At 35.3% G+C, this 24,826-nt stretch overlaps 2 protein-coding genes across 5 annotated transcripts in view; both read left to right on the forward strand.

Moving 5' to 3' along the window:
* The window catches only part of Rabgap1l (RAB GTPase activating protein 1 like), a 615,176-nt gene that overhangs the window by 204,934 nt on the left and 385,416 nt on the right, over positions 1-24,826 (forward strand). The window lies entirely within an intron of this gene.
* On the forward strand, positions 10,736-15,807 carry Gpr52 (G protein-coupled receptor 52). The gene is made up of 2 exons (XM_041662755.1): positions 10,736-11,696; positions 12,655-15,807. The coding sequence occupies exon 2, from the start codon at positions 12,983-12,985 to the stop codon at positions 14,066-14,068; it is 1,086 nt and encodes a 361-aa protein (XP_041518689.1). The 5' UTR covers positions 10,736-11,696; positions 12,655-12,982; the 3' UTR covers positions 14,069-15,807.

Consider the following 24,826-nt stretch of genomic DNA (forward strand, 5'->3'; position numbering starts at 1 on the left):
AGTTTCCAACTATTGTACCTCTAATTTCAGAGGATTCAGTGTCTTCTTCTGGTCTCTGCAGGCCCTGAATGCACATGGTGCACATAAATTAGCTAGCAAAGTAACTAACGAAATAAGCAACTAACTGACTAACTGACTCTCACACACTCACACACGTAAAAATAATGAGTTAAAAGGAATCGTACATGAAGTTGGAAGGAAGAGGAATGTGTTAGGTAGGTAGTTGGAGTGGATATGATCAAAATATATTGTGTACAAGAATGAAGTTCTCGAAGAGTAAGTACAAATGTACTTTTTTATGTTGCTCTCATACTTTATTATATATATATATATATATATATATATATATATATTTCCATTCAAAAATTTCCACTTCCTCCCCTCCTCCCATTCCCCTCCCATTCCCTTCCTGCTCCCCTCCTCCCTCTCTTCCCTCCCCCTCCAGTCTTAAGAGATGGCAGGGTACCCTTCCCTGTGGGAAGTCCAAGGCCCTTCCCCCTCCTTCAAGGCCTAAATTACAAAAGAGAATACTGCAGTGTTTTGAAATCATTGCTCTGAAGGACTGTATATACTTCTATTTTTATGAAGATAGTAGGATCTTATTAGACTCAGGATTATAAAGATAGTGATCATGGCTAGTGCTGTTAATTACTGGGTAAGATATCGAGGGAAGTGAACTAGTGTTTTTGAAGGAATTATCACTTTACAAAATTACCAAGATTTAAGGTATATGCAACAGTAGGCTGTCACCAAGTATTGCAGCCTTCCATACCTAAGTGTGAGGAAGAAAGTGTGTTTCTCAAGTTTCTTTACTGACTTATAAAATAATACAATTATTTGAATAGGGGGATACCCAAAACAAGCAAACCAACAAACAAAACTCCAAAAGTGTTAGGGGTATGAAAAAGCAGAAGGATGTGGAATGATATTGATAGAAGTCTGCTCTAGAGAGCTGGCGTCAATTCCTGAGTGCTGAGGAAATATGATATTGTAATAATGTGCATCTCTACATTTGTTGATAAATCTTGAGGATTAGGAAGGAACAAATGAAACTAAAGGCTTTTGATTTTGTAACAGAAATATTTAAATCTGTTTTTATTTCCCAGTTTGGCCATCTTTAGGAAAAGACATTAATTCCTGTTACTTCCCAGTTTAAATTCTTTAGAGGCCTTACTAGTGCTTATGAAACACTCATGAATTCCCCTTGTAAGGCAAACAGCATGCCAGAGCATTGAACATGCCTAGTATTTGACAGACCTTCAGTAATTTTCTAATATAGCAGACCTCTAATGAGATGGATCTGGGCATGGCTTTGCAGTAAGTAGTATCTTTAACCTTTGGTGTTTTCAACTGGAGCACATGAGGACTCTGGGTAAGAAACAAATCAGAAGGTCAGAAAACTCAGATTTCATACAAACAATTGTGTTCAGTTATTGGACCTTGACTCCATGATCATCCATCTGCTCCTCATGGAGTTTGACAGTATGTAAGATTGTTAATCCATATTGATGGATGCCTGTACACTATCTCTGATTTAAATAACGTAGAAATGATACTTCAACTCTTACCTGAATATTTTGGTTTTTTTAAATTGGATTCCAGAAACAGTTGCAAAGACAAGATCATGAATATTTCAAGTTTGCTTTTCAAACCTGAGTCATAGATGTCACATTTCAAGTTAAGGTTTGATCATTCTACACTTCATGGCTCTTTAAAATTCTAGTTGCTATAACAACTTTGATATTTCTTTATTATTTTTAGCACATCAGTTGCCATAACAATAAGATACCTCAAAAAATAGCATTTTTTTTATAATGGAAAACTTCCTTTCAATTAAAAATGAGTTTAAATTAACCTTTCTTTATTTAATGTAAACCTGTTATTTAAAATGTGATGTTCTCACTACTGTTTCCATACAATTTTGTAGACATTTTTCAAGATATATTTTACAGTTAAATTTTACCATTATGATTATACTGTACAATATTTGAAGGAAAATTAGGTTTTATGTCCTTTCTGTAAGCTAATATTTAAGATTTCACTGATGCAAAATTGTTTTAAATAATTTAATTTCCATATGAACTTCCATTAAATAAGAAAAACTCTTATATATGAGATTTAGGAAAGCTTGGCATTTTTCTCCTGTGTTATTTTGAAATGCACTTCCAGTGTTTTAGTCACACTAGCAGTGGTGCCATTTCACTTATCCAGAAATAACTGGCAGTCTAGGACTGAACTATGACATTTTCCTGGTAGAGAGGTACTTTTATGTAAGTTTTGAGAAGAATTTATCATAAGCTTTGTTTCAGGTGTTAAGCCTCTAGGAAATTGCAAATAATAAATTGAAAGAGGAAATAGAAGATACTATTTTGTGTTATGCATAGAGAGCCAGAATGGTGGGTACTGTGTATTACTTTTAGTTTCTAATCATCTGTAGAATGAAACAGATCTGTCTCTATCTCTCTTGTTGCTCCTGCTGTCTCTAACATACACACTCATGGTCCACAGTTGCAAAGGTAAGTTATGTTATGAGGCAGTGTTTCAATTGATGTTAACAGTGATGATCACAAACTGTTTGGCAAATGTTAAATGAACATTCCTTGTAGACAAGTGAATTCACAAATTCATGGTTATCTTTGGTAATAATTTATACCAAGCTTAAATGTACTATTTCATCATTTTTCCATGTATACATGCACATGATCATACATTTAACATACAGAATGTTTCCCTCATCTTGTTTTTTTATAAAATTCTTGACAGTCAGTTATTGAATTTTTGTTTTTGCTCATGTATGCATACACTTGTATATACATGTTCATATGTGTGCATAAAAGCACACTTTTGTTCCAACTACTGCTCTGTTATAATTCAACAAAAATTTATTTTATGTTTTAGAACTTCATGTAAAGTGTGCTTTTTGAGGCATGACTTTTCCCTTTAGTGTTAGGTTCATCTGTGGTTTTTTTGGTGCTATTTTCAATTTTTTTTGTTGCTAACCAAAGTTTCTTCATGTATAAACTTGGTGGTGAATGTGTATATTGTTTGCAGTTTGGGCTGTTTAGTTTTGTATATACTACCAAGAACATTTTGTGTGTAAGACTTGATATCTAATGATTATTTTGTGGATGTATTTGCAGGTTTTTTGTAATGAGCTGGTAGGCCATAGTGTAGATTCGTTTACTACAATAAGGATTTCCAAAAATTTTTGTTATTTTTACTAAATTTGGGCCATTTTATACTACTACCAATAGTTAGTAGAAATTTCAGTTCTTTACAATCTTACCAAAAATTTTATTGCCATTCTGTTAATTTTATCTACTGTAGTAAATTCATGGGTATCTTATTATTGCTTAATTTTAGCCTTGAACTAATTGATACTACGCATGTTTCATTCCTGTTCCCTAAAAGTTGTACATATTGATGGTACTATATGGTGTTTTGAGTCATTTATGATTATGTATGATTATGTTGTAATCTAATTCAACCTGAACATATAAATCTCTTGAAAAGTTGGACTTTCTTGGTGGTGCCAGAATTATATATTACTTTTTTCTAATTAAAAATAAAATAGTAGGCCGGGCGGTGGTGGCGCACGCCTTTAATCCCAGCACTCGGGAGGCAGAGGCAGGCGGATCTCTGTGAGTTCGAGACCAGCCTGGTCTACAAGAGCTAGTTCCAGGACAGGCTCCAAAACCACAGAGAAACCCTGTCTCGAAAAACCAAAAAAAAAAAAAAAAAAAAAAATAAAATAAAATAAAATAGTAAGGTACATTTTGGTAATCTGTATTCCGTTTGCTGGGCAATATCACATCAAAACTTAGTTCTCTCAACTTAGTATTCCTTGACTAACATCTTCCCATCTCTTCATTACTGTTGCCAGTCCATGGTAACCACAATTTTACTATCAGTCTCTATTATTATAATTTTTGATTTTTTGTATTTTATTAATTTATAGTGTCAGTAACAGTATTGTAGCCACAGTTTACTTTAAAATTCCTTCGTTAGGTGTGTGTTTTGTTAGTAACTTCATTCAGTCTTTTGACTTGCTGATTTTCTTTTGGTAAGAAATTTGGAAATTAAAATTTAGCCTATTATTATAGTTCAAACTTTGCTTCTGTGCCATGAATAGATTCCTGTAATGTATTTTCTTTTAGAAGTTGTTTATATTTTAAAACTTTTATGTTTTGAGATATCATTCAAGTAATTTTTTTTTTTTTTGAGATAAAGGTTTTTCTGTAGCATTGAAGCCTGTCCTGGAACTAGCTCTTATAGACCAGGCTGACTTAAAATTCACAGAGAATCACGTGCCTCTGCCTCCTGAGTGCTGGTATTAAAGGCATGCGCCACCACCACCACAAATAAATTTTTATGTGTAGTATGAGGTGACCTTAGTTCATATTTTATCAATGGGTTTCCAAATTTTTTAACTACTATTTACTGAAAAGATCTCCTTAAGCCCAGGCTTGTTTTAAAGATCTTACTGATATTCAACTGACCAAAAGCTCTGGTCTCAGTTTTTTAGCTTTTACTGTGTTACAGATCTGTATGAGGCCAATCTCTTGTACCATGGTTGTAAAGTAGGTCTTGAAATCAGGTTGTGCCAGTCTTCCAATTTTGTTTTTATTTTCTTTTAGAAGATTATTTTACAACAACTATTCAAAATTCTTTGTGTTTATATATAGGTTTTATAATCAGAAGTTAGCTAGTTTTACCAAAAAATCTGCCTAGATTTTAATGTGAGTATGCAGTAGATAAACTAGTGGGAATCTGGTCTATTTAATGATAGCAAGTCTTCAAAAGCATAAGGATGGTATATCCTTCCATATCCTTAAACCTTTAGCTTTGTCTTTGTGGCATTCTGCAATTCTCAGAATAGAGACATCCAGATTTTATTAGATGTATCCTTGTGTTCTGCTGTATGAGCCTATTTTAAATGATTTATTGTTTAGTATTTTACTTCCATTTTTTGTTGCATTTCTATAGTAATGATATGCCTCATATTCTGACAAAGTGTATTCATTTCCTTGTAGGTTAGGAGTAATTATTTTAATATTTCTCACACATATAATTATGGCTTTCCTGAATGGCTTTTCATTTTCTTGTTTATTATATTGACTGAAACTTTCAGTACAGGGTGCATGGAAGTTCATGCTTGTATATTCCATTTCTTTTTTTTTTTTTTTTTTTTTTTTTTGGTTTTTCGAGACAAGGTCTCTCTGTAACTTTGGAGCCTGTCCTGGAACTAGCTCTTGTAGGCCATGCTGGCCTCGAACTCACACAGATCTTCCTGCCTCTGCCTTCCGAGTGCTGGGATTAAAGGAGTGCGCCACCACCACCCAGCGAGGTCCTTCTTTCTATATGTATAATATTTCCAACTATAATACCCAAAGTCCAAGTGATAAGAATTCATAAATGATGACTGGTCTAGAGGTTCTTTGCTAGGCATGATAACATATTGTATGTGCATTAAGATTAGAAAACTGGGAACGGCAGAGTTTCATATCTTTTTTTCTTTTTAAATTAAAATAATGTTTGTTGTCTTATCAGTATGTTTGTTTTCCCTTCATGTATGTATGTGTGTCTGTGTCTGTGTGTGTGTATACATACACATGCACATATACCTGGTGTTATGGAGCACAGAGAAGGATGTCTGATCCCTTGGAACTGGGGTTACATATGGTTCTAACCAGCCATTTGGTGCTGAGTATGGAACCCCATTCCTCTGCAAGTCTTAAGTGCTCTTAACCACTGAATATTGTCTCTAGCTCTTAGAATTTAAACTCTTTAAATGCAAGATTTTTGTTGTATTTTTAACTTTTTGCATTTAATTGTACTTTTATTTAATGTTTGTTGTGGATTGTGATGTATATGTCAATAACAACAGGTAGGCTTACAGGCATTTTTTCCTCTATTTTCCTGATGATAACATGTCACAGAACTGTAGTACAGTATCACACCCATAATGGTACCAGCTACACCATTCAAAACACAGAATGATTCTATCATTCCAATATCACTAGTGTTTGTCCTTAAAGGCCACCTCAGTCTCCCTTATTTTTCAGGTCTAAAGGTCAAGTTTTAATGATTTTTTTCAAACATTGGTATAGAGTTGGATTTAAATAGATGTATAAATTACTAATACTTATCTAGTATTTGAATATATGAATAGATCAACTTTTCTCTGTTGCAATTTGGTCATATTTTTTACTTCTTCCTAGAAGTCTTTGTTATACAAGGGATTGTAATGAAATTGATCTATTTTCATCTTACAGAACTTTTTTCTGTTGTACTAATTGTCTCACATAAAAGTTAATGATGTTAGACATATGTTTGTTAAACTGCTATCCAATGCCCAGCAGTCTAATACCAGCACTTTAGATAATGATGAACAAAGCAAATATTTGCTCCCCCTGTGCGACTTCAGCTTGGTCAAGAAAAAATGAATAAAATAAATAATTACAATGATGATAAGTATAGAATATGGTACTCTGTGGGAACTCAGAGAAGGTTTCCTTTGGGAAGAAGTTCTTGGAGTAAGGTGGAAAGATTGAATGAGGGAAGTGGTCGGATATTGAGCAACTGGTGTGAGTACTCTGAGGCAGAAGGGAACACAGTGAGTTTATGTGGGTTTGGGGCGTATAGTGACAAGGTGTGGGGAGTTTGTGTAACCTGGATAATTTACAAGGAAAATGAGATTAGATAGTTAAATGGAGACTAGCTTTTATAGGACCTTTTATAAAATGCAGATTAAACTAAAGTATTTTAAGGAAGGAAGTGCCATGTTTTGTTTGAATTTTGGAAAAGATACTCATTTTTGTGCATAACAGATTGAAGAGAAGCTACGATCAACACAGACCAGATTGGAAGCCACTGCAATCGTCTAATTTAAAAGTGATGCTGGTTTTCCTAAGGTCATGACAGTGGAGACAGAGAAATTGAATAGTTGAGGAATTAAAGTCTGAATCCACACACTGTTTGCTTCCTTTAAAATATCTTAAGAGATGACATTTAATTTATCTTCTCCAGTTCTTTGAAATGTTACTGTACTGCTCATGTGGTTCTTTGGAAGTCACCGTTTGTTACTTATCCTACTTGGCATTAATAGCTAATTTCTGCCTTTACTGTTATATTTCTCTTGCTGTGATAAGACACTATGACCAAAGCAACTATAGAAGAAATAATGGGGTGGGTGTAGTTTCAGAGAATGAGTCCAAGACCATCATGGTGAGGAGCATGGAAGCAGGTAGGCAGACATGGTAATAGATCAGTAACTCAGAGCTTGCATCTTGATCTACAGTTACAAGACAAAGAGAGCTAACTAGGAGTGGGGTGGGCTTTTGAAACATCAAAGCCTGGCCCCAGTGACACACCTCTTCCAACAAGACCACACCTCTTAATTATTCCTAAACAGTTCCACCAACTGTTGACCAAGTATTCAAATATATGAGCCTATGGGGACTATTCTCATTTAAACTATCACAGTTACTTTATTTTCTAGGACATTGATTGGATTTTTAATAATAAAACAGCATATATAAAATATAGGATAAGGTAAATAATATGTAAATACTAAATGGTGTTTCTTCTAATAAATTAGTTTGGGCTTTTAGGAAGTAAGTATAAAGTAAGCTTAACTTAAGATATTTCTGAGATGATTCCTGGTTAACACTTGCCAATTGAAAGGAGAGGGAAGTAGATGGTAGTGATGATGACAAATAGCAGGGACACCAGACCTCTAAAATGAGAAGACTGGCTCTTGAATTAAAAAGAAAAAATGGCATATGTGATGTGATATGTAATTATATGTAACTGCTCTTTTGTTATTGAAGCTCCACATTCTAAATTATTTCCTGTAATTACCACGCCAGAAAAACTGATACAAAAAAATTCAGGGGCTAGTGAGTCAGTTATTATAAAGGAGAGTATGCCTTACTAGAACTTCTAACACTTTTTTTTAAAGCTAGTTGAAGGAAGGATGGAGGCTTAGTGGGTGAAAAGCACTGCTTTCTGAACTCTCTTTCCCACCATTACCTTTTATCTTGGAAGCCTATGCAACCGTGGATTGCTTACAATACTTTTAGAATAAAATCCATCCTAGTGTTATGTTTTGGAAATATATGAAATTAAAGCAATCTAGCACTTTAATTTCTATAAAAGATTTTTTGTTTGTTCTCTCCCTCTCCCTCTCCCTCTCCCTCTCCCTCTCCCTCTCTCTCTCTCTCTCTCTCTCTCTCCAGGATTTCTCTATTTAACAGCCTCGAACTCACGGAGATCCGCCTGCCTCTGCCTCCAGAGTGCTGGGATTAAAGCTTGTACCTTTGCTCACCATTTTCATAATTTTAGGGATACTATAATTCAAAACTATTTTGAAATGTGTCTTTTAAAAAAGACTTAAATTTTGTTAACTTGAGCATTAATAATATTAAGTAAGAACACTTTTTTTTTTAAAAAAAGACCTTTTAGATTTACTAATTTAATTTTATGCATTTGTGCTTTAGTGTATGCAGTTTGCACTTGTATATTTAGGAGTCTGTCCAGATCAAAAGATGCCATCAAATTTCCCAGAACTGGAGTTTGAGTTTGTGGTGGTTGCACACGGTCACGTGGGTGCTGGGAGCCAAAGCCAGGTCTTCTACAAGAGCCATAAGCTTTCTTAATTGCTGAGGTATGTCTCTAGCCCCTAGCACTTGGCCTTTTAAAATTGTTTTGTAGTAAAGCTTAATATTTTACTTTTCTTAGTGTGGAATGGATAACATGTCTACATCCATAAATATTTATCAAATATAATTTTATTTTGAATATTTATTGTTGTAATTAAGAGTATTCTCATCTTTCCAAGCATGGTGGCACATTCTTTAAATTCCATCAGGGAGGCAGATGCATCTGGCTCCCTGGGTTCTAGGCCAGCCTGGTCTACAGCAAGAATTCCAGGACAGCCAGGGTTACACAGGGAAAATCTGTCTCATTCTTGTGCTACCTTGTTTAAATGGTTTTAGGTATCTGTGTAAATCCAATATTTCTCTGTAAAAAAAAAATACATTGTAACTTGCAATATACTTAAATTTTAACTTTACAAAACTGAGTGTATTTATTCTAAGATTTACTTTTCTAATTTGTCTCATTAATATTTCTGTTGAAAGGTGTACTTATCTTTCTGTATTTGACCACCCATGAAGATTTTAAAAATAGCACGGTCTTCTAAAAAAAAAAATCCAAACAAACAAAAACTAAAAACTGTTTAACATGGGGGACAGATTAGGCTTTCTATCCTTTTTAAGTCATTTTTATAAAACATGAAGAGATTTTTCTAAATGACAGACATTAGAAGAAAGAAGAGAATGGGATTTAGTGGTTTGGTGTTCGGAATGACAGTTTTGACAATTTTTAGTCCCAGTTTCTTACCTCTGTAGTTGTAGTCAAACCATGTTTTCCTTCAGTAGTCCCCACTTTGCTTATTTGGGAAATAGTTACTATACTGATTACGTAGATATCTGAGCTTTAAAAATAGTTTGTAGGGATCAAGGCAAAGGGTGAAGGAGTGTAGTAGTATCAAAGAGTCCCACAATCGCCCAGGATGGAGTATAACAAAAGTGTATTTATTTGTAGATAAACTCACAGTAAGAGTATCCATCTGCAGTCCTCTGTATGCACTGGGATCTGGAACCAAATCCAGCAGGAAAGGGTGGCCTCACAAACTTTTCATCTGCACTTATAGTCCATGAGACCATGCCCAAAGTGGGCCAGTATCTTAAAAGCTACCGGCTGAAGGATTTCCCACAACAAAGGAGAAAAAGGGGAGGGAAGGCAGGAGAGGGGAGTAGATCAAGTTAGTGTGTGTGGGCATACTTGTGCTCATGTGAGAATCAGGAAAACTTGTGAATTTCTCTTCTGTTCTTCCTCAGTGTCATGGATGTTTATTAAACTTGGGTTGTCAGGGTTGTTGGTGACAAATGTCTTTTATCTGCTGAGCCATTTCAGTTCTGAGATTTAAGAATTTTATGAAGAAAAAAAGTATAAAAGCACATAGCACATTTTCTGGCGTATAGGGCATGTTTTCAATATGTATTAGTTTCCATTGCATTTTTATTTTCCTAATTTGCTTTAATCCTGTGACAATTATAAATTTTTTTCTGGTGGGGTTTTCTTTTGATGTAATAAAGCATGAGAAATAAGTTTAAAATAAATGAATGACTGCATGTAGTAAGTAAACCTAGATACAAATGTTTTAATATACACCAAATACTTGAGCAATTTTTTTTGCTTCTGCTAACTTATATATGTAATATATGTAGCTCAAGTACTGTGGGATATTAATTTTTTTACCTCTTGACATATTTGATATAGACAGATAACCATGGACTAAGTGCTTCTATTTATTCTGATGTCCCTGTCCTCTTAGATCATATTGACCTAGGTATTTCTCCAGACAGGTTTCACTGTCGCGGTTCTTTCCTGGTGTTTTGTTGTGCAGGTTAGTGCCAAATTCAGCATAGTCATGTGTGTGGGGGCATGTACTGGAAAGATGAGTAAATGACTTTTAATTTTTATTTAAAATATGATCATTTACCTTATAGTAAAAAGAAGTAGTTGTATTTTAAATTAGTTCATGAGGACTTAAATGATTTTTAATAATTTATAATTTTTTTTCAGCCAAAGAGTATTAGATTACTGCTGACTTTTTAGTGTCATAGTACCTTGTGGTACTTTCTCTACAAGGTTTAAAAGTATATGCCAGTTTTGTTTCCCTAGCACTATACATAAGAAATAATTTCCACAAATGCTGTAAAAAGAATGCCTTCAGAAGCCATTAAATGCTGTTTACATCTTAAAAGGATTGGTCAGTTTCATTGTCTTTCTTTGTCAATCTTGATCGGAGCTCACAGCCTAAGTCTATAAGCCTGCATGTGCCTGGCAACTGTTACCTAGTGACAGTTTCAGCTGCAGTAGCCATTGGCTGTGCTGACTGGGGCAGGAGGACCGAGTCACCTTTCTGATGGTGAGTTCTTCTGCATCAGCTCTGGATAAGGAGGAGGAGCAGGCTCTGGCTCAGGTGGAAGCAGTGAGACTGAGAAACTGTAAAGACTCTCCCGGCAGCATCTTGATAACTGCATCACAGTAAATCGGACTTCTGAATCAAGCAGCCCTGCTTCACAGCTGATATGAGTGAATTCGCATGAGAAGCATTACCTTATTCCTGTAACAAGAGAACTATTTTGTGATAAGTGAAACTCAGCATGTCCAAGGAGGAGTATTCTGTGGCTGACATAAAAGAAGGACTTCCCTGAATGGTGTGTTGCTGCACGAGAAAATAACTTTGAGAAGAATGCTTTCTATTAAGAAAATGTTTTCATTTCTAGCGCATGCTATTTCTTGAAAAGCTATGCCAACAAAGAGTGACAAGAGACTCCCTGAATTGCTTGTACTAGGGGGAAAGACTTTGGCAAATGTTAACCCGGTGCCAGAATGACCTTGGAAGCCTTTTGGATGGATTCTGCCCTGCCAGAATCACAGTATGTCAAAGCCCAGGATTTAAACACATCTTGTTGTGTTGAGATATTTTAAAACAAAGACTATTTCCCAGCCTACCTGATGGTCCTGCTTTAATTGAGTTTTTGCTTAAAATAGAATACAGAAACAGAAGAGGCATTTTCTTAACATATGGCTGCTAATAACTGCAAATATAATAAAACAAGGTAAATTTCTACTTTCAAATATTTAGTTAAAATAATGATTTAATGTGTTAATCATCTAATGGAAATAGGAAAACTGTAACAAATTGGAATATGAAACCTACTAGAAAGACTTAATTAACAGACACTAGCAGCATCTTTAGTGAAATGTGCTCAGTGTTTAGGGACATTTATATTTCTGTCTAAATGTCATCTACATTTATGATATATGTGTATTGTTGAATATGTGAGGAATTACTTCGAGCTATGTGTTTTATTATGCTTCTTTACAAGGACGTATCCTACCAAATAATGAAAGTTATTTTTAGTTATAGAAGCTGAAGTTAATAACATAGATTTATTTTGATATAGAAGAGCTATAAATTGCATTGCTGTCAGCATATCAGCAACTGTGGTGGTCTAATGCTAATTTCATATAAATGTTCAAAGAATGAATAGAGAATTAGGACTTTAGACATTTATTCTGCTTTTAGTTTTAGGTGTTGTTACACTAACTCATTGTGTAATATCTTCTCTTCTGGAAATTATCTTTTATTTTCATAAGCATTATATAGCAATCTGGAACCTGATTTTTATCCCTGTGTACCTCATTGTGTCCATACAAATGGTTCTTTTGTAATTAGCCTTTATAGAATTTTTGTTCTTACCTTTTAACAAATGAAAGAAAAATGGTTCCTAAAGTCTTTCCATCAGTATTAGATGTGAAATGAGGCTAAGAACACTTTTTATCATGTGAACTTTTTCTTGGCTTTTCATCTAAAACTAAGATCTTAATTATTTGAATTCTAAAATATGAATACATTTTTTATTGTATTTCATCACAGTTGAAACAGGAGACCTTAGGCAGTTTAAGACTGTTTCTTTTATTTTTCTTTCTAGCTGATCTCTAAAAAACTGTATCTTGAGAGAAACATTTCTTCCCTTGACAATGTTGTTTTTTTATTTTTTTATTTTTTTACAGATTTATATTTCATAGCACTAGCTAATAAATCCAGTTTCTCTAGAAGTGCCTGTATGTCCAAAAGTTGCTTGAAAGCACTGGAAGGAGTTAACAAGAGACCTCTTTTCACCTTTCTAGCTCATCCTCCTCCTTTATCCCCCAAAGCTGAGATGTGTCACTGGTGACCTAAGGCTGATGAAGAGACCTGAGCACACTGTGAAATGCTCAGCTGTAATACAGGCATTGGCACTTTCTACTGAAGCAGGTTCTCAGACACTGATTTGCAGAGTGTCTGGCACGGGCACCTGCTTGCTGCAGCCAAAGCTACAAATTTTCCTAATTCCAAGCCATGAATGAATCCAAGTGGACTGAATGGAGGATCCTGAACATGAGCAGTGGCATTGTGAATATGTCCGAGCATCATTCCTGCCCACTTGGATTTGGTCACTACAGTGTGGAGGATGTTTGCATCTTTGAGACAGTTGTTATTGTCTTGCTGACATTTCTAATCATCGCTGGGAATTTAACAGTCATCTTTGTCTTTCATTGTGCTCCACTGTTACATCATTATACTACCAGCTATTTCATACAGACAATGGCATATGCTGACCTCTTCGTTGGAGTTACCTGCTTGGTTCCTACTCTGTCTCTTCTACATTATTCTACAGGTGTCCACGAGTCATTGACTTGCCAGGTGTTTGGATATATTATCTCAGTTCTAAAAAGTGTTTCTATGGCCTGTCTTGCTTGCATCAGTGTGGATCGCTATCTTGCAATAACCAAGCCTCTTTCCTACAATCAATTGGTCACCCCTTGTCGCCTGAGAGTTTGCATTATTATGATTTGGATTTATTCCTGCCTAATTTTTTTGCCTTCTTTTTTTGGCTGGGGCAAACCTGGTTACCACGGTGACATTTTTGAATGGTGTGCCACATCTTGGCTCACCAGTGCCTATTTTACATGCTTTATTGTCTGTTTACTTTATGCTCCTGCTGCCTTGGTTGTCTGCTTCACTTACTTTCACATTTTCAAAATCTGCCGGCAGCACACCAAAGAGATAAATGACCGGAGGGCCCGATTCCCTAGTCACGAGGTAGATGCCTCTAGAGAGGCAGGACACAGCCCCGATCGTCGCTATGCCATGGTTTTATTTAGGATAACCAGTGTATTTTACATGCTATGGCTTCCGTATATTATTTACTTTCTTCTAGAAAGTTCTCGTGTCTTGGACAATCCAACACTGTCCTTCTTAACCACTTGGCTTGCTATAAGCAATAGTTTTTGTAACTGTGTAATATACAGCCTCTCCAACAGTGTTTTCCGCCTTGGCCTCCGAAGACTTTCTGAAACAATGTGCACATCTTGTGTGTGTGTGAAGGATCAGGAAGCACAGGATCCCAAGCCCAGGAGACGGGCAAATTCCTGTTCCATTTGAAGAGAACTGCACAGTAAATCAAATGTAATGTGACAGTGGTTTTGGATTGTATTCTTGATTTATTTGGAAATTTGCCCTAGAGAAATGTTTATGTGAATAGTTGACTAAGAAGTGAGGAATGACATTAAAGGTCTCTTTTATTTCCTTTTGTGCAAGAAAAAAAGCAAAAGGAAAGGATATATGGAGAATAATCTCATAAGAGAATTATAGCTTGTGAATATGTGTTCAGTGTTTGATTCTCATCATTGAGGATCGAAGAGATACTTCAAATCTGCAAAATATGAGCGCTTCTTAGCATCTCTTTTTCTACATTCTCTCTGCCTATGTCTCTGTCTTTTCTTTAGACTTATTCTGTGTTTTTACTCCTTGTACTTGTAGTTGCTCATTATTTACTAACCTGTCCTTCATGAAAGGTGCAAGTACTACATATATGAGGCCAAGTATAACTTTTCCATCATAGTACTGAGACATGCAGTCTACATCAATTGTGTTTAGGGAGGGTACACAGTAAGTGTTACGTTTTATTATTTTTCATACCACACGTGTTTATGTTCTTGTCATCTTCACAGCACAGATTCTCCACTACAAACAGAAAGGAGCAATATCTTTTTTTTCTTCTGTAAAAGGACTTTTGGTTTCTTTCCCTCTCCCCAACACCTGCAATTGCCAAATCAATATTTGATTCCTCTGAAACAAACACTGTAAGTGTCTGAGCTGATGAACGAATCCTCTATATAAGGGAGTCAAGGTATTAAATAAGGTATTTTTTATAACAAAGAAATCTAGTAGTTAAGAGATTGTGTTTAATACTTTGATGGATTTTGGAAACATTTTATCTGCTTTCTTTGAAGATTGTTCATTTGCCTAAAGGTTTTTTTTTTTTTGCTATAGTAAGGTTTTTATATTTTCTCTATAAAGCCCAGAATATTCCTAACGCAGATGCAGAATACTCACCTGTGATGAATATCACTCTTTGTGCTACTCATAAAGCCCTTTAGAAAAAGTTAAACACTGAGATTGCGTATTAGGTTTGTAACAACTTATTTCATGTCCACTACTCATTTTTATGGTATGTAGTTACATAGTCCATATTTTTTTTACAAAAGTATAAATTATATTATGTGGCTTGTGCCTAATGTTTTCATATATATATATATATATGTTGTTTAAGGTGTCAACACTGGAACCATATGTATGGACTTATTTTGAAAGGAAAATACTTTCGTGTAGTGGTTTAGATATTTAGAGTAGAGGAAGCTGCCTTCTTAGTGCTGCTGGTGATGCAGTATACTTACAAAAAGCAGTTTAGAGATGTTAATAATTTGTTTTATAATGGTCTGTTTTCAAATGTGGAGATTAATTAATTTTGTAATGGGCTACTTGAGAGTAAACAATAAGTTGGTGGGAGTTTAGGTTCTGCCATAATAAAGTAGATGTGAACAGATTAGCTTATATTTTTATCCTAAGTTCTTGCTAGAAAAGTTTTAAAAATTTCTATTACACTGCTAAAATTTTTCTTCTTAGCACTTAAGATTTTTTTTTTAATTTGTCTTATGAAAAACATTTAATGAAGCGTGCCTATGACTCTAACATAGAAGCCAACCATGTCTGCACACTGGTGTTTTGACTTTAAAAGTCTGTTAAAGAAATGTTGTCACTTTATTGAGGTTGTTCTTAACCCCTGTATATTTTTAAATATGTAAGAAATGTTTAAAATAAAAATAAAATAGTATTCTATATATTAAAACCAGACTTTGTATCAGTTTACTAAAACACCAGGAACAAGAGTTATTTGTTGGGAGATTAGAATCGGATTGTTCTGTACTTCCATTTCTGGGATTTGTGTAGACTCTTCTTTCCTGTTTATCAGTAGTATCTTAGATGAATTGAACTGTACCTTTTAAAATAGTATTTCTTACTCTTCAAATATGAGAAATAAATTCTCCAATATTATGCATATGTTACAGGAATCTATTTTTGGTTTGTTTAATTTAGCATAGTTTAGAGGGGTTGGAAAGAGGGCTCAGTGGTTGAGAGCACTTACCATTCTTACAGAGACTTGACTTCCATTTCTAGCACCCAATGGGGCAGTGTAATACAACAACTCTGGTGGATCCAGTACCCTCTTCAGTCCTCTGCAGACAACTACAGTCATCTGTACACACCCCTTCAGACATACATACACAGTAAGAAATCAATGTTTATAGAAATTTAGAGGTTTGGACAGAAATCTTGGAGATATTCCCTCTCCTAACATTTCCTTGTAACGTTAAGTAGTTTTGTGCTAGGCTCAGTGGTAGGATTTATGTGTATTATAATATTTAATCCTCTCTACAGCCTTTGCTCAAATCACAGTTAATTTCAGTCTAGAGCTGAGGAAAAATGACTCACTCACGATCGCTCATCCAATTATGGAGCCTTCTGCACATTTCTCTGGCCTGATGTCAAAGCCTGTGTCCTCTGCCAGCGTACTACACAGTTGTCTACACCTGGCTTAGTAAAAAGGCTGAATTACAATCTGCATTGCTGTTTAGACAAGCTCTCAGACCTCTGCATCTCTCACTGTGCCCTTTACTTCAGTTTTTTTCTAGGCATCATTTATTTTTCAGTGCTGTCTTTTGCCTCAGTTTTTTTCCCTGTGGACTGTCATTTTCTTTGATATCATATACTTCTTTTATTAAAACTTCATCCTGTTAATTTCAACCTTACCAACGTATTTTGTAATCAAACTAGAATTCTGGGGACATACTAACTCCTTGATTTTTGATCATTTGTGATAAACTTTCATTTAATAGCTTTTTCAAAGCTCTTTGAACTTTTTTGAAGGGCAAGGGTGAACAAGGACTTTCTTTTAATAAAGGAGATACTATCTTGCAGCAGAAATCCCGTTCCTCTGGCTCTTGAAATCCTTTGCTTCTTCTCCCAAGACATTTCCTCAATCTTCCTTGTAGGGACTGTGTTTCACACGGCTCAGTTAGAGGCTCTTCATATTCAGCTGTTCTCTGATTTTTGACTAGTTGTGACTCTGCAATGTTGTCCATCTGCCACAAAAAGAAACATTTTTGATGAGATGTGAGAGTTTCAATTATCTGTGGATATAAGGGCCTGAGAGTAGATGGGGAGGAATGAGAGTATAAATATAATTAAAATATGTTGTAGTATTCTTATGTATTTCCTCCAGGACTCCCTGGGATCACAGATCTCAGGGCTGCACCATCAGCTACATCAGCCAACTCTTCAATTCTGCTCATGGTCCTGGGGAGGAATCCATATATTCCCTTGACTTCTTAAAAATGTTTGTATGTATGCCTACAGGTGTTCATGTGTGCATATGATAACACGTGTCCATATGATTATGTGGAGACCAGGGGTTGACATAGTATGTCTTCCTCAATTGCTTTCTTTCTTTTTTTTTTTCTTTTTGGTTTTTGAGACAGGGTTTCTCTGTAGCTTTGAAGCCTGTCCTGGAAGTCGAACCTTAGGCCAATCTGGCCTCGAACTCACATAGATTCATCTGCCTCTGCCTCCCGAGTGCTGGGATTAAAGGCATGTGCCACCACTGCCCAGCCCTCAATTGTTTTCTATCTTACTTGATTTTTTTTCATTTATTTAATTGTGTTTGTGTCTGCACATGCATGTCCCCAAACACATATGCACCATGGTACACATGTGTAGGTCAGAAAACAACTTGTGAGAGTCAGTTCTGTCTTCCTGTTATGTGGGTTCTAACAGTTATCAGGCTTGGCAGAAAGTGCCTTTACCCACTGAATCATCTTGCCAGCAATCTACCCTGTTTTTTGAGATGGGGGTCTCTTATTGAATCTGGCTAGATTTTCAGGCCAGCAAGCTCTAAGGACCCTCCTCTCTCTGCCTTCCCAGTGCTGGGATTACAGGTATACCCTTATACCTGGCTTTTATGTGGATGAGGGGCAACTAACTGTACTTGGATTTTCATGCTTGTGCAGCAAGCACTTCAGAAACTCAACTCTCTCTCTAGCTCTTTAGATGATGTTGGTGGGCTTCCTGGTTGACAAGACAGGAGGGCGGTTACCTGCTGTCTGCCTCTTAAACCGTTTTGTCCTTAACTTTTCTTTGGGGCCTGGCTAAAGACCAGACACACTAAATGTACATAGTATAGTACATTTTCTAAACTGTGTTTGCCTCAGAGCCTCAGAAACAGAAATTTTATTAGGGGACAGAGAATTTCAACTTTTGCTGTTTGAAAAATGTACATTACTGAATTTTAAAAAAAAGTTTTTTCATTTTCTTTTAAAAATAATGTACTCAAAGATTTATAAAAATATATTAAGGGGCTGGAGAGATGGCTCAGAGGTTAAGAGCATTGCCTGCTCTTTCAAAGGTCCTGAGTTCAATTCCCAGCAACCACATGGTGGCTCACAACCATCTGTAATGGGGTCTGGTGCCCTCTTCTGGCCTGCAGGCATACACACAGAATATTGTATACATAATAAATAAATAAATAAAAAATATATTAAAACGTTTGTCATATAGTGAAAGGGACTATGTGAGGAACACTCTGGACTCTGTAATTTCCTTCTTTTTGTTGTATTTCTATATATATTTACATAACAAGATGGTAAATCAGGACTGTCCTTTTAATCTGTTAAGAATGGGTTAAGAAATATGATATATTTCATGGCATTATATTTTGTAATACCTACCTGGTTTGTTTATAAGTGAGAGTCAGAAATTATAGTGTACTTTATTACTCAGGGATTCTATTATGTGAATAATGTTTCTACAGCTTTGCGGTATTGAGGTATTTGCATATCACTAACATAGAAGCTTGGGCTGAAATCTTAGCTCAGTGGTCTTGGATTGATACTAACTGTTTTAATACCTCAGTTTTCTCATTGACAAAAATCAGAGGCTGGTTCCTCTTGTTACAAAATGTGAGGACTCAGCATGGCTTTGCATAAAAAGTATTTAGAATGCTTGAATTGCTGTTTTAAGTTTTTGCTCCCACATTTATTACCATCACAACTGAAAGCTAACCAATTACGACTGAAACAGAATTAATCCTTTCAGAATTAGGTTTAAAAGATACCATCTTTTCCTGCTTAAAGGTGTTTTAAAGCCAGATTTTGGATTAGACTTAGATGTTTTTAATTACAGAAAAGTCCACAGCGTCTGAAGACATATTCCCCAGGAATAGTTATTTGTGGTTAAAGATCTCCCACAAGCAGTTGTTTGACAGTCAGGTGTGAGCCAGAGATTGCTTTCTTATTTCTGTGTATTAATTAATGTTTAAAACAATCTTTTAACAACAGGCTTACAATAGTAAATAAGGATTATCTTACTATTTTTTGTAATATGAACTGTCATTTATTAAAATAGAATTTGATATATTTGTCACATATATTTTTCAATTATTAGTAAGCTTGTTTAATCTTCAGATACAATGAATTGTATAATTTTAAATATAAATGAGATTGTTGGCTTAAAAGGATTTTCTCAGATCCTCCCCATTCTCTCATCATTAGATGTGAGAAAGGTGCAACTATGTAATAAGCAGAGTAAAAAAGAACAAGATATAAGGAATCTGACAATGTGACAGATATTCTGAGCAAAGTGTCACCTATGCTCAGCCAGGACTGTCACTGGGCACAGTGGTCTACACTGTTGGGTCATTGCTATGCAGTTTTTTTGTATTTACTGTGAGTGATTTTCTTCTCTGTGTAAAGCTATTTTATAACTAGGGATGTAGTTCGTCCTACCATGCACAGAGCGCTGGATTCAAATCCATAGGACAGCATAAACCAGAGTAATTGGTAGTAAATACTTAGAAATTCATGTTCCAGGGGATTCGTCGCCTTCTTCTGGACTCCAAGGGCGTTGCGCGCATGTTAATGCACAGATATACATGCGGGCAGAACAGCATACCCATTAAATAAAAATAAATCTTTCATAAACAGCCACTTTATTTAGGATTAAGAAAATAAGTAACTACTGAGGAAAACGAAACAATTATATTGGAGAAGTTGATTTCTTTTTAATATTTTTGAAGATGAATGTTTTCTCTAATGCTAGTTTTGCTTCATAATTTTAAAATATTAACAACTTTATTTTAAGTAGTATAAAATGATTATAAATATTAAGATATTATGATGTTTTTGTTCTTTGATAGTCTTCTGTTGTTTCTTTTGTATAATGAGGAATTATTTTATGATCAGGGAAAGAAAATTTTTGTTTCGCTAAATGTTAAAAGTATAAATATTTTGAGAGGCCAGTAAAATTGCTTAGTGTGTTGTCACCAAGTCTAATGACCTGAGTTAAATTCCCTAGATGAACATGGTGTGAGGAGAGAATGGACTTCTAAAAGTTGTTCTCTGAACACACATACAGACCCTGTTGTTACAATTATTCTGAATTTCATAAGCCAGTTTTTGTTAATATAACAAGTAACTAATAATGTCAGAATATCTCCCTATAAGACACTTTATATAGCATTGTGATTTCTGAAATATTTATTTCTGGTATTTTTTGTCCTCCCTCCCTCCCTCCCTCCCTCCCTCCCTCCCTCCCTCCCTCTCTCCTTCCCTGTCTTCCTTCCTTTCTCCCTCCCTGGCTCTTGAAAACTTGTAATACTAGGTGTTTTTGATATATTTTTGCTTTAACCTGAACAATTTGGGGTCATCACTGAATTTGAAATTATTTCATTCTCTGCTTTTAGTGAACTATTGAATGCATCTTTCTGCATTTTTTCATATCTTTAGCAACAAATGATTCTGCACCAGAGAAATAGAATTTCTTTGCTTTATTAACTGTGTTTTCTAGATAATAGAATTCTACTTTTAGTTCCCCATTTTTGAAAACCATAGTTATATTTTAATAACAATGCATTTTTATATATGATTCTAATGATTCTATCAGTCAAGGTAAAGCAAGTCACAATAGAAGATTCACTCACACTGTATCTCAGACTAAGCTGGAATTCACTCTGTGGCCCAGCTGGCCTTGCACTCTTTGTGACCCTGTCTGTGTTCTAACATCTTGAGTATTTTGGGCTCAAAGACATAAACCACCATTCCTCGATTTTAGGACTGAGAAAAAAAAGTATACACTGAAGAGTTTGCTATTCTGAAAAGTTTTTCATTTTTTTAAATCATAAAATATATTTTAATAAAGTACCCATGCTTCCAAAACCAAGACATGCATATTTACATAGTAGATATTTATTGAATAGAGAAAGCAAACTTGTTAAGATAAATAATCATAGGATTTAGATTATTTAAAAAGGGAATCAATTTTAAAGCATTAACTGAAGAAATGATGACTGGAAGGAATGAAGACACCTCTACCTATCAGAGCTACAGATATTTAAGGCAAACATGACTTTTGACAGCGCATGGGGGAGTGTAGTGTGCTGACAATTGCTTGCTCTGGAGTTAGGCTGCTTGGGTTGCATTATCACTCTTCAGTTACCAGATGGGTTGGTAAATTTGAGCCTTCATATCATTATCTCTCAAGGATAATGAAAACACTTCTTAAAAGGCTGTAAATTGAAATGTCTAGGCATAACAGGGAAGTTACAACTGTGAAAGTCCAGTCCAACAAGATGGTCACCTAAACAAGACCTGTGTAAGACAGCACTAGTTTACAACGAACATGGAAAAATTTGCAAGGCATCTGGGTAAAAAAGCCTATTGATTCCTCTTCTCTGATCCCAGCAGCTCATTGTAGGCAAATGGCTCACTGTAAATGAAGCTCAGAAGCTTTTCTAACTAGGTTTCAGTTTATCTGCACACAGTGTGTGTGTGTGTGTGTGTGTGTGTGTGTGTGTGTGTGTGTAGATTTGTATTGGAGAAATTCTTTTGCTTATGAAAATTTCTGTTCAACTATAATAATATTTTAAATATGAAATCATTGCAACATTGTCATAAGTTTTAAACATCAGAAATGTTGAGCTTCTCATCAGGAAATGAAACTATTATAGCCTTAAACAGCCGACTTGCTTATAGACAAGCCTCTTTTGCAGTACCTCATTAAGTAGTAAAACAGAAAATTGAGCACTATAAGTATCAAACTTGTATGCAGTTCTAAAATGTGTATGACCTAATAGAATTTATTATTCTACATAGATTTAGTAGGTTCTTGACAGATTGTAAGTTAGAAAATAAATTTACTCCTATTTAAGAATAATATTTTTATAAAATCATCAACCAAATTAATTCTGATGTTATTAATGAATGAGAATAGAAAGCAATTTCAAGTGAGCAATAGTATATTTTTACTCAAAATTATACAGTCTTAATATCTTGGTAATTTTGTTAATATTCTCTCTTTCTTTCTCTGTCTCTGTCTCTGTCTCTCTCTGTCTCTCTCTCTGGCTAGTAATATAGTTTTAAGCTGACCCGTCAAAAACTTTGATTTTCTTCAAGTTTAGTAAATGATTGAGAAAATAAATGATGCCGATAATTATTTTGCTAACTTGGTGCACTGTAATGAAAGCAAACATCTGTATGTGGTTTTGTGCACTAAATATTATTTCAAGTCACTCACCTAGTAGGATCATTATTTGAACCATGTAAATCTCAATGGATATGTTAATGCCTGTACTGGATAGTTTTATGTCCACTTGACATAAGTTAGAGTCCTTTTAGAAGAGGGAACTTCAATTGAGAAAATGCTTCCACCATACTGTCCTGTGAGGAAGCCTGAGCCACATTTTTTTGATTGATGATTGATTTGAGAGGGTCCAGGGTCTGGCTCACTGTGAGCAGTGCCACCTTTGAACTGGTGGTTTTGGGTGCTACAAGGAAGCAGGATGTCCAAGTCCTTAGGAGAGAGACAGTAAGCAGCACTCTTTCATGGCATCTGCATCAATTTCTGCTCTGACTTCCCTAGATTATTACAGACTGTAAGATGGAATAAACCTTTCCCTTCACAAATTGCTTTTGGTCATGTTTTTATCACAGCAATAGAAAAGTAACTAAAACAATGCCTTTGTTGTGTGTTTTCTTAAAAAAAAAAAAGATTAGGAGCCTGGGCATGGTGGTGCATGCCTTGTAGTCCTAGCCACTAAGGTAGACTGGTGGGAGCAAGGGTAAGGAGTGAGCCTTCTCACAGTCCATGATCATCTTGGGTAGGATAGAAATAACTCACCTTAAAAGAAAGTTTCATTTATTGCTTTGGATTAAAATATTATTGAAAGAAAATAGTTATTTTATTTTATGTGTGCATTTGTCTATAAGAAAGTATATGCACTCTGTGCATAATTCTCAAAAGAGGTTATCTAATAATCCTGAAAGTGAATCCGATGCCACCATGTAGGTTTGAGAATGGAACCTTCGTCTTTTGCATGAGTGACAAGTGTTCTTACCCTCAAGCCAGCTAGCTCCTCAGTGATTCCCCTTCATTAGTTTATCTTTAATAAAAAGAGTTCAGAGGGAATCATTAAGTCCTCCTACCTTTTCCATCGCAAGCAAGGTATAGTTGTTTAAGTGAAAACCAGCAATTGCTTGTAGAGATGAATTGATTAAAATTACATTTTCTTTCCCCCCCTGAATATACCTGCCAGTTTGCCTTTTTATAAGATACACATTCTGGTTCCTCACAACTCTGTAACAGTTTGTGTTGTTAATCCCTGTGAATTGATCCTTAGATTCTAACTCCTGTTCCTTTATATAACTATCTTCTTTTTTTCTCTTTAACTGAGATTCTCTGTCATTTTTGTTTCTGATCTCCAAGGATATGTTGCTTCAGAAGAAAAATCTGGGGTATTTTAAATAGAATGAGAGAGAGTAGATCATATAGTGTTCCCTCACCTGATATAATTAGGTAGAAAAATAACCACTGATTCTGGTTTTCTTTTGTTCCACCCCCCTATGAAGTAGGAGTTTTGAAATGCAGGGATTTTAAGATGTAGTTATTTATATCTTAAACATTTATTCATCTTATGGCATATTCTTCATGAAAATCTTTATAAATAAAACTTTATCCATATGTAGTATTTTTGTAGTTTTAAAAGAGGAATACTAAGTAAAATTGTGATATTCTCCATTTTCCTAAATTCTTTTTCCAAAAAGAGCTGAATTTGTTTAAGTAAAAGAGTTCAGAGGGAATCATTGAGTCCTCCTGCCTATTTGTGCACGAAGCTCAGAGTTTCTGAAGAAGCTTCACCCTCAGCAATCCTATAGAACAAATGCAATTAGGCTCCTGAGTTTTCAGTATATCCCTTTCTGAATCCTACAAGAAATTCTCATATTGTACTTTCTTTTCCGAACTTAAAATAAAAGCAAAAACAAATATCTTGATACACATAAGTTTTTGAAAAATTTTTGGACTGAGGTCATCTTCCCACTTTAATTTCCATTTACTCAGTGCTGCTTCTTTGGTGATTAAAGTAATGTATTCTTTGAGACATTGAAGTTGGCTATTGCTGTTCTTCCAGTATTAATTCGGTCTTCATTGTCGGCTATTTTATTGTATCTGGTGTGCACCATACTTTGAGAAAGGGTAGTATTTTCCCTTTGGTAATGCTGCCTCTATTGTAGCAGTGATAGCGTCTAAAGGTGTGTGTGTGTGTGTGTGTGTGTTGGGTAGGGGGGGCTCACTTAGGCAAAATCTACTGAACAAAACCACCAGAAGCTTTGAGGCCTGTTCGTGGATACGAAGACTTCAGCTGTTGAGAATGTGGACCCCAGGGCTAGTGTGGGATTTAGGATTCCCTAACATGAAGACCATATGTGGAGATCTTACAGTGGCCCTTGGAATGCTTTGTCTACAGTGAATATT

This window comes from Microtus oregoni, unplaced genomic scaffold (genome assembly GCF_018167655.1).
Source record: "Microtus oregoni isolate MIOR12 unplaced genomic scaffold, Mior012 000013F_ref0000133, whole genome shotgun sequence".
Taxonomy (NCBI): Eukaryota; Metazoa; Chordata; class Mammalia; order Rodentia; family Cricetidae; genus Microtus; species Microtus oregoni.

Bases quoted from the DNA above. Each gene is read 5' to 3' on its own strand.
- Gpr52 (XM_041662755.1), top strand. From the start codon at position 12,983: ATGAATGAATCCAAGTGGACTGAATGGAGGATCCTGAACATGAGCAGT.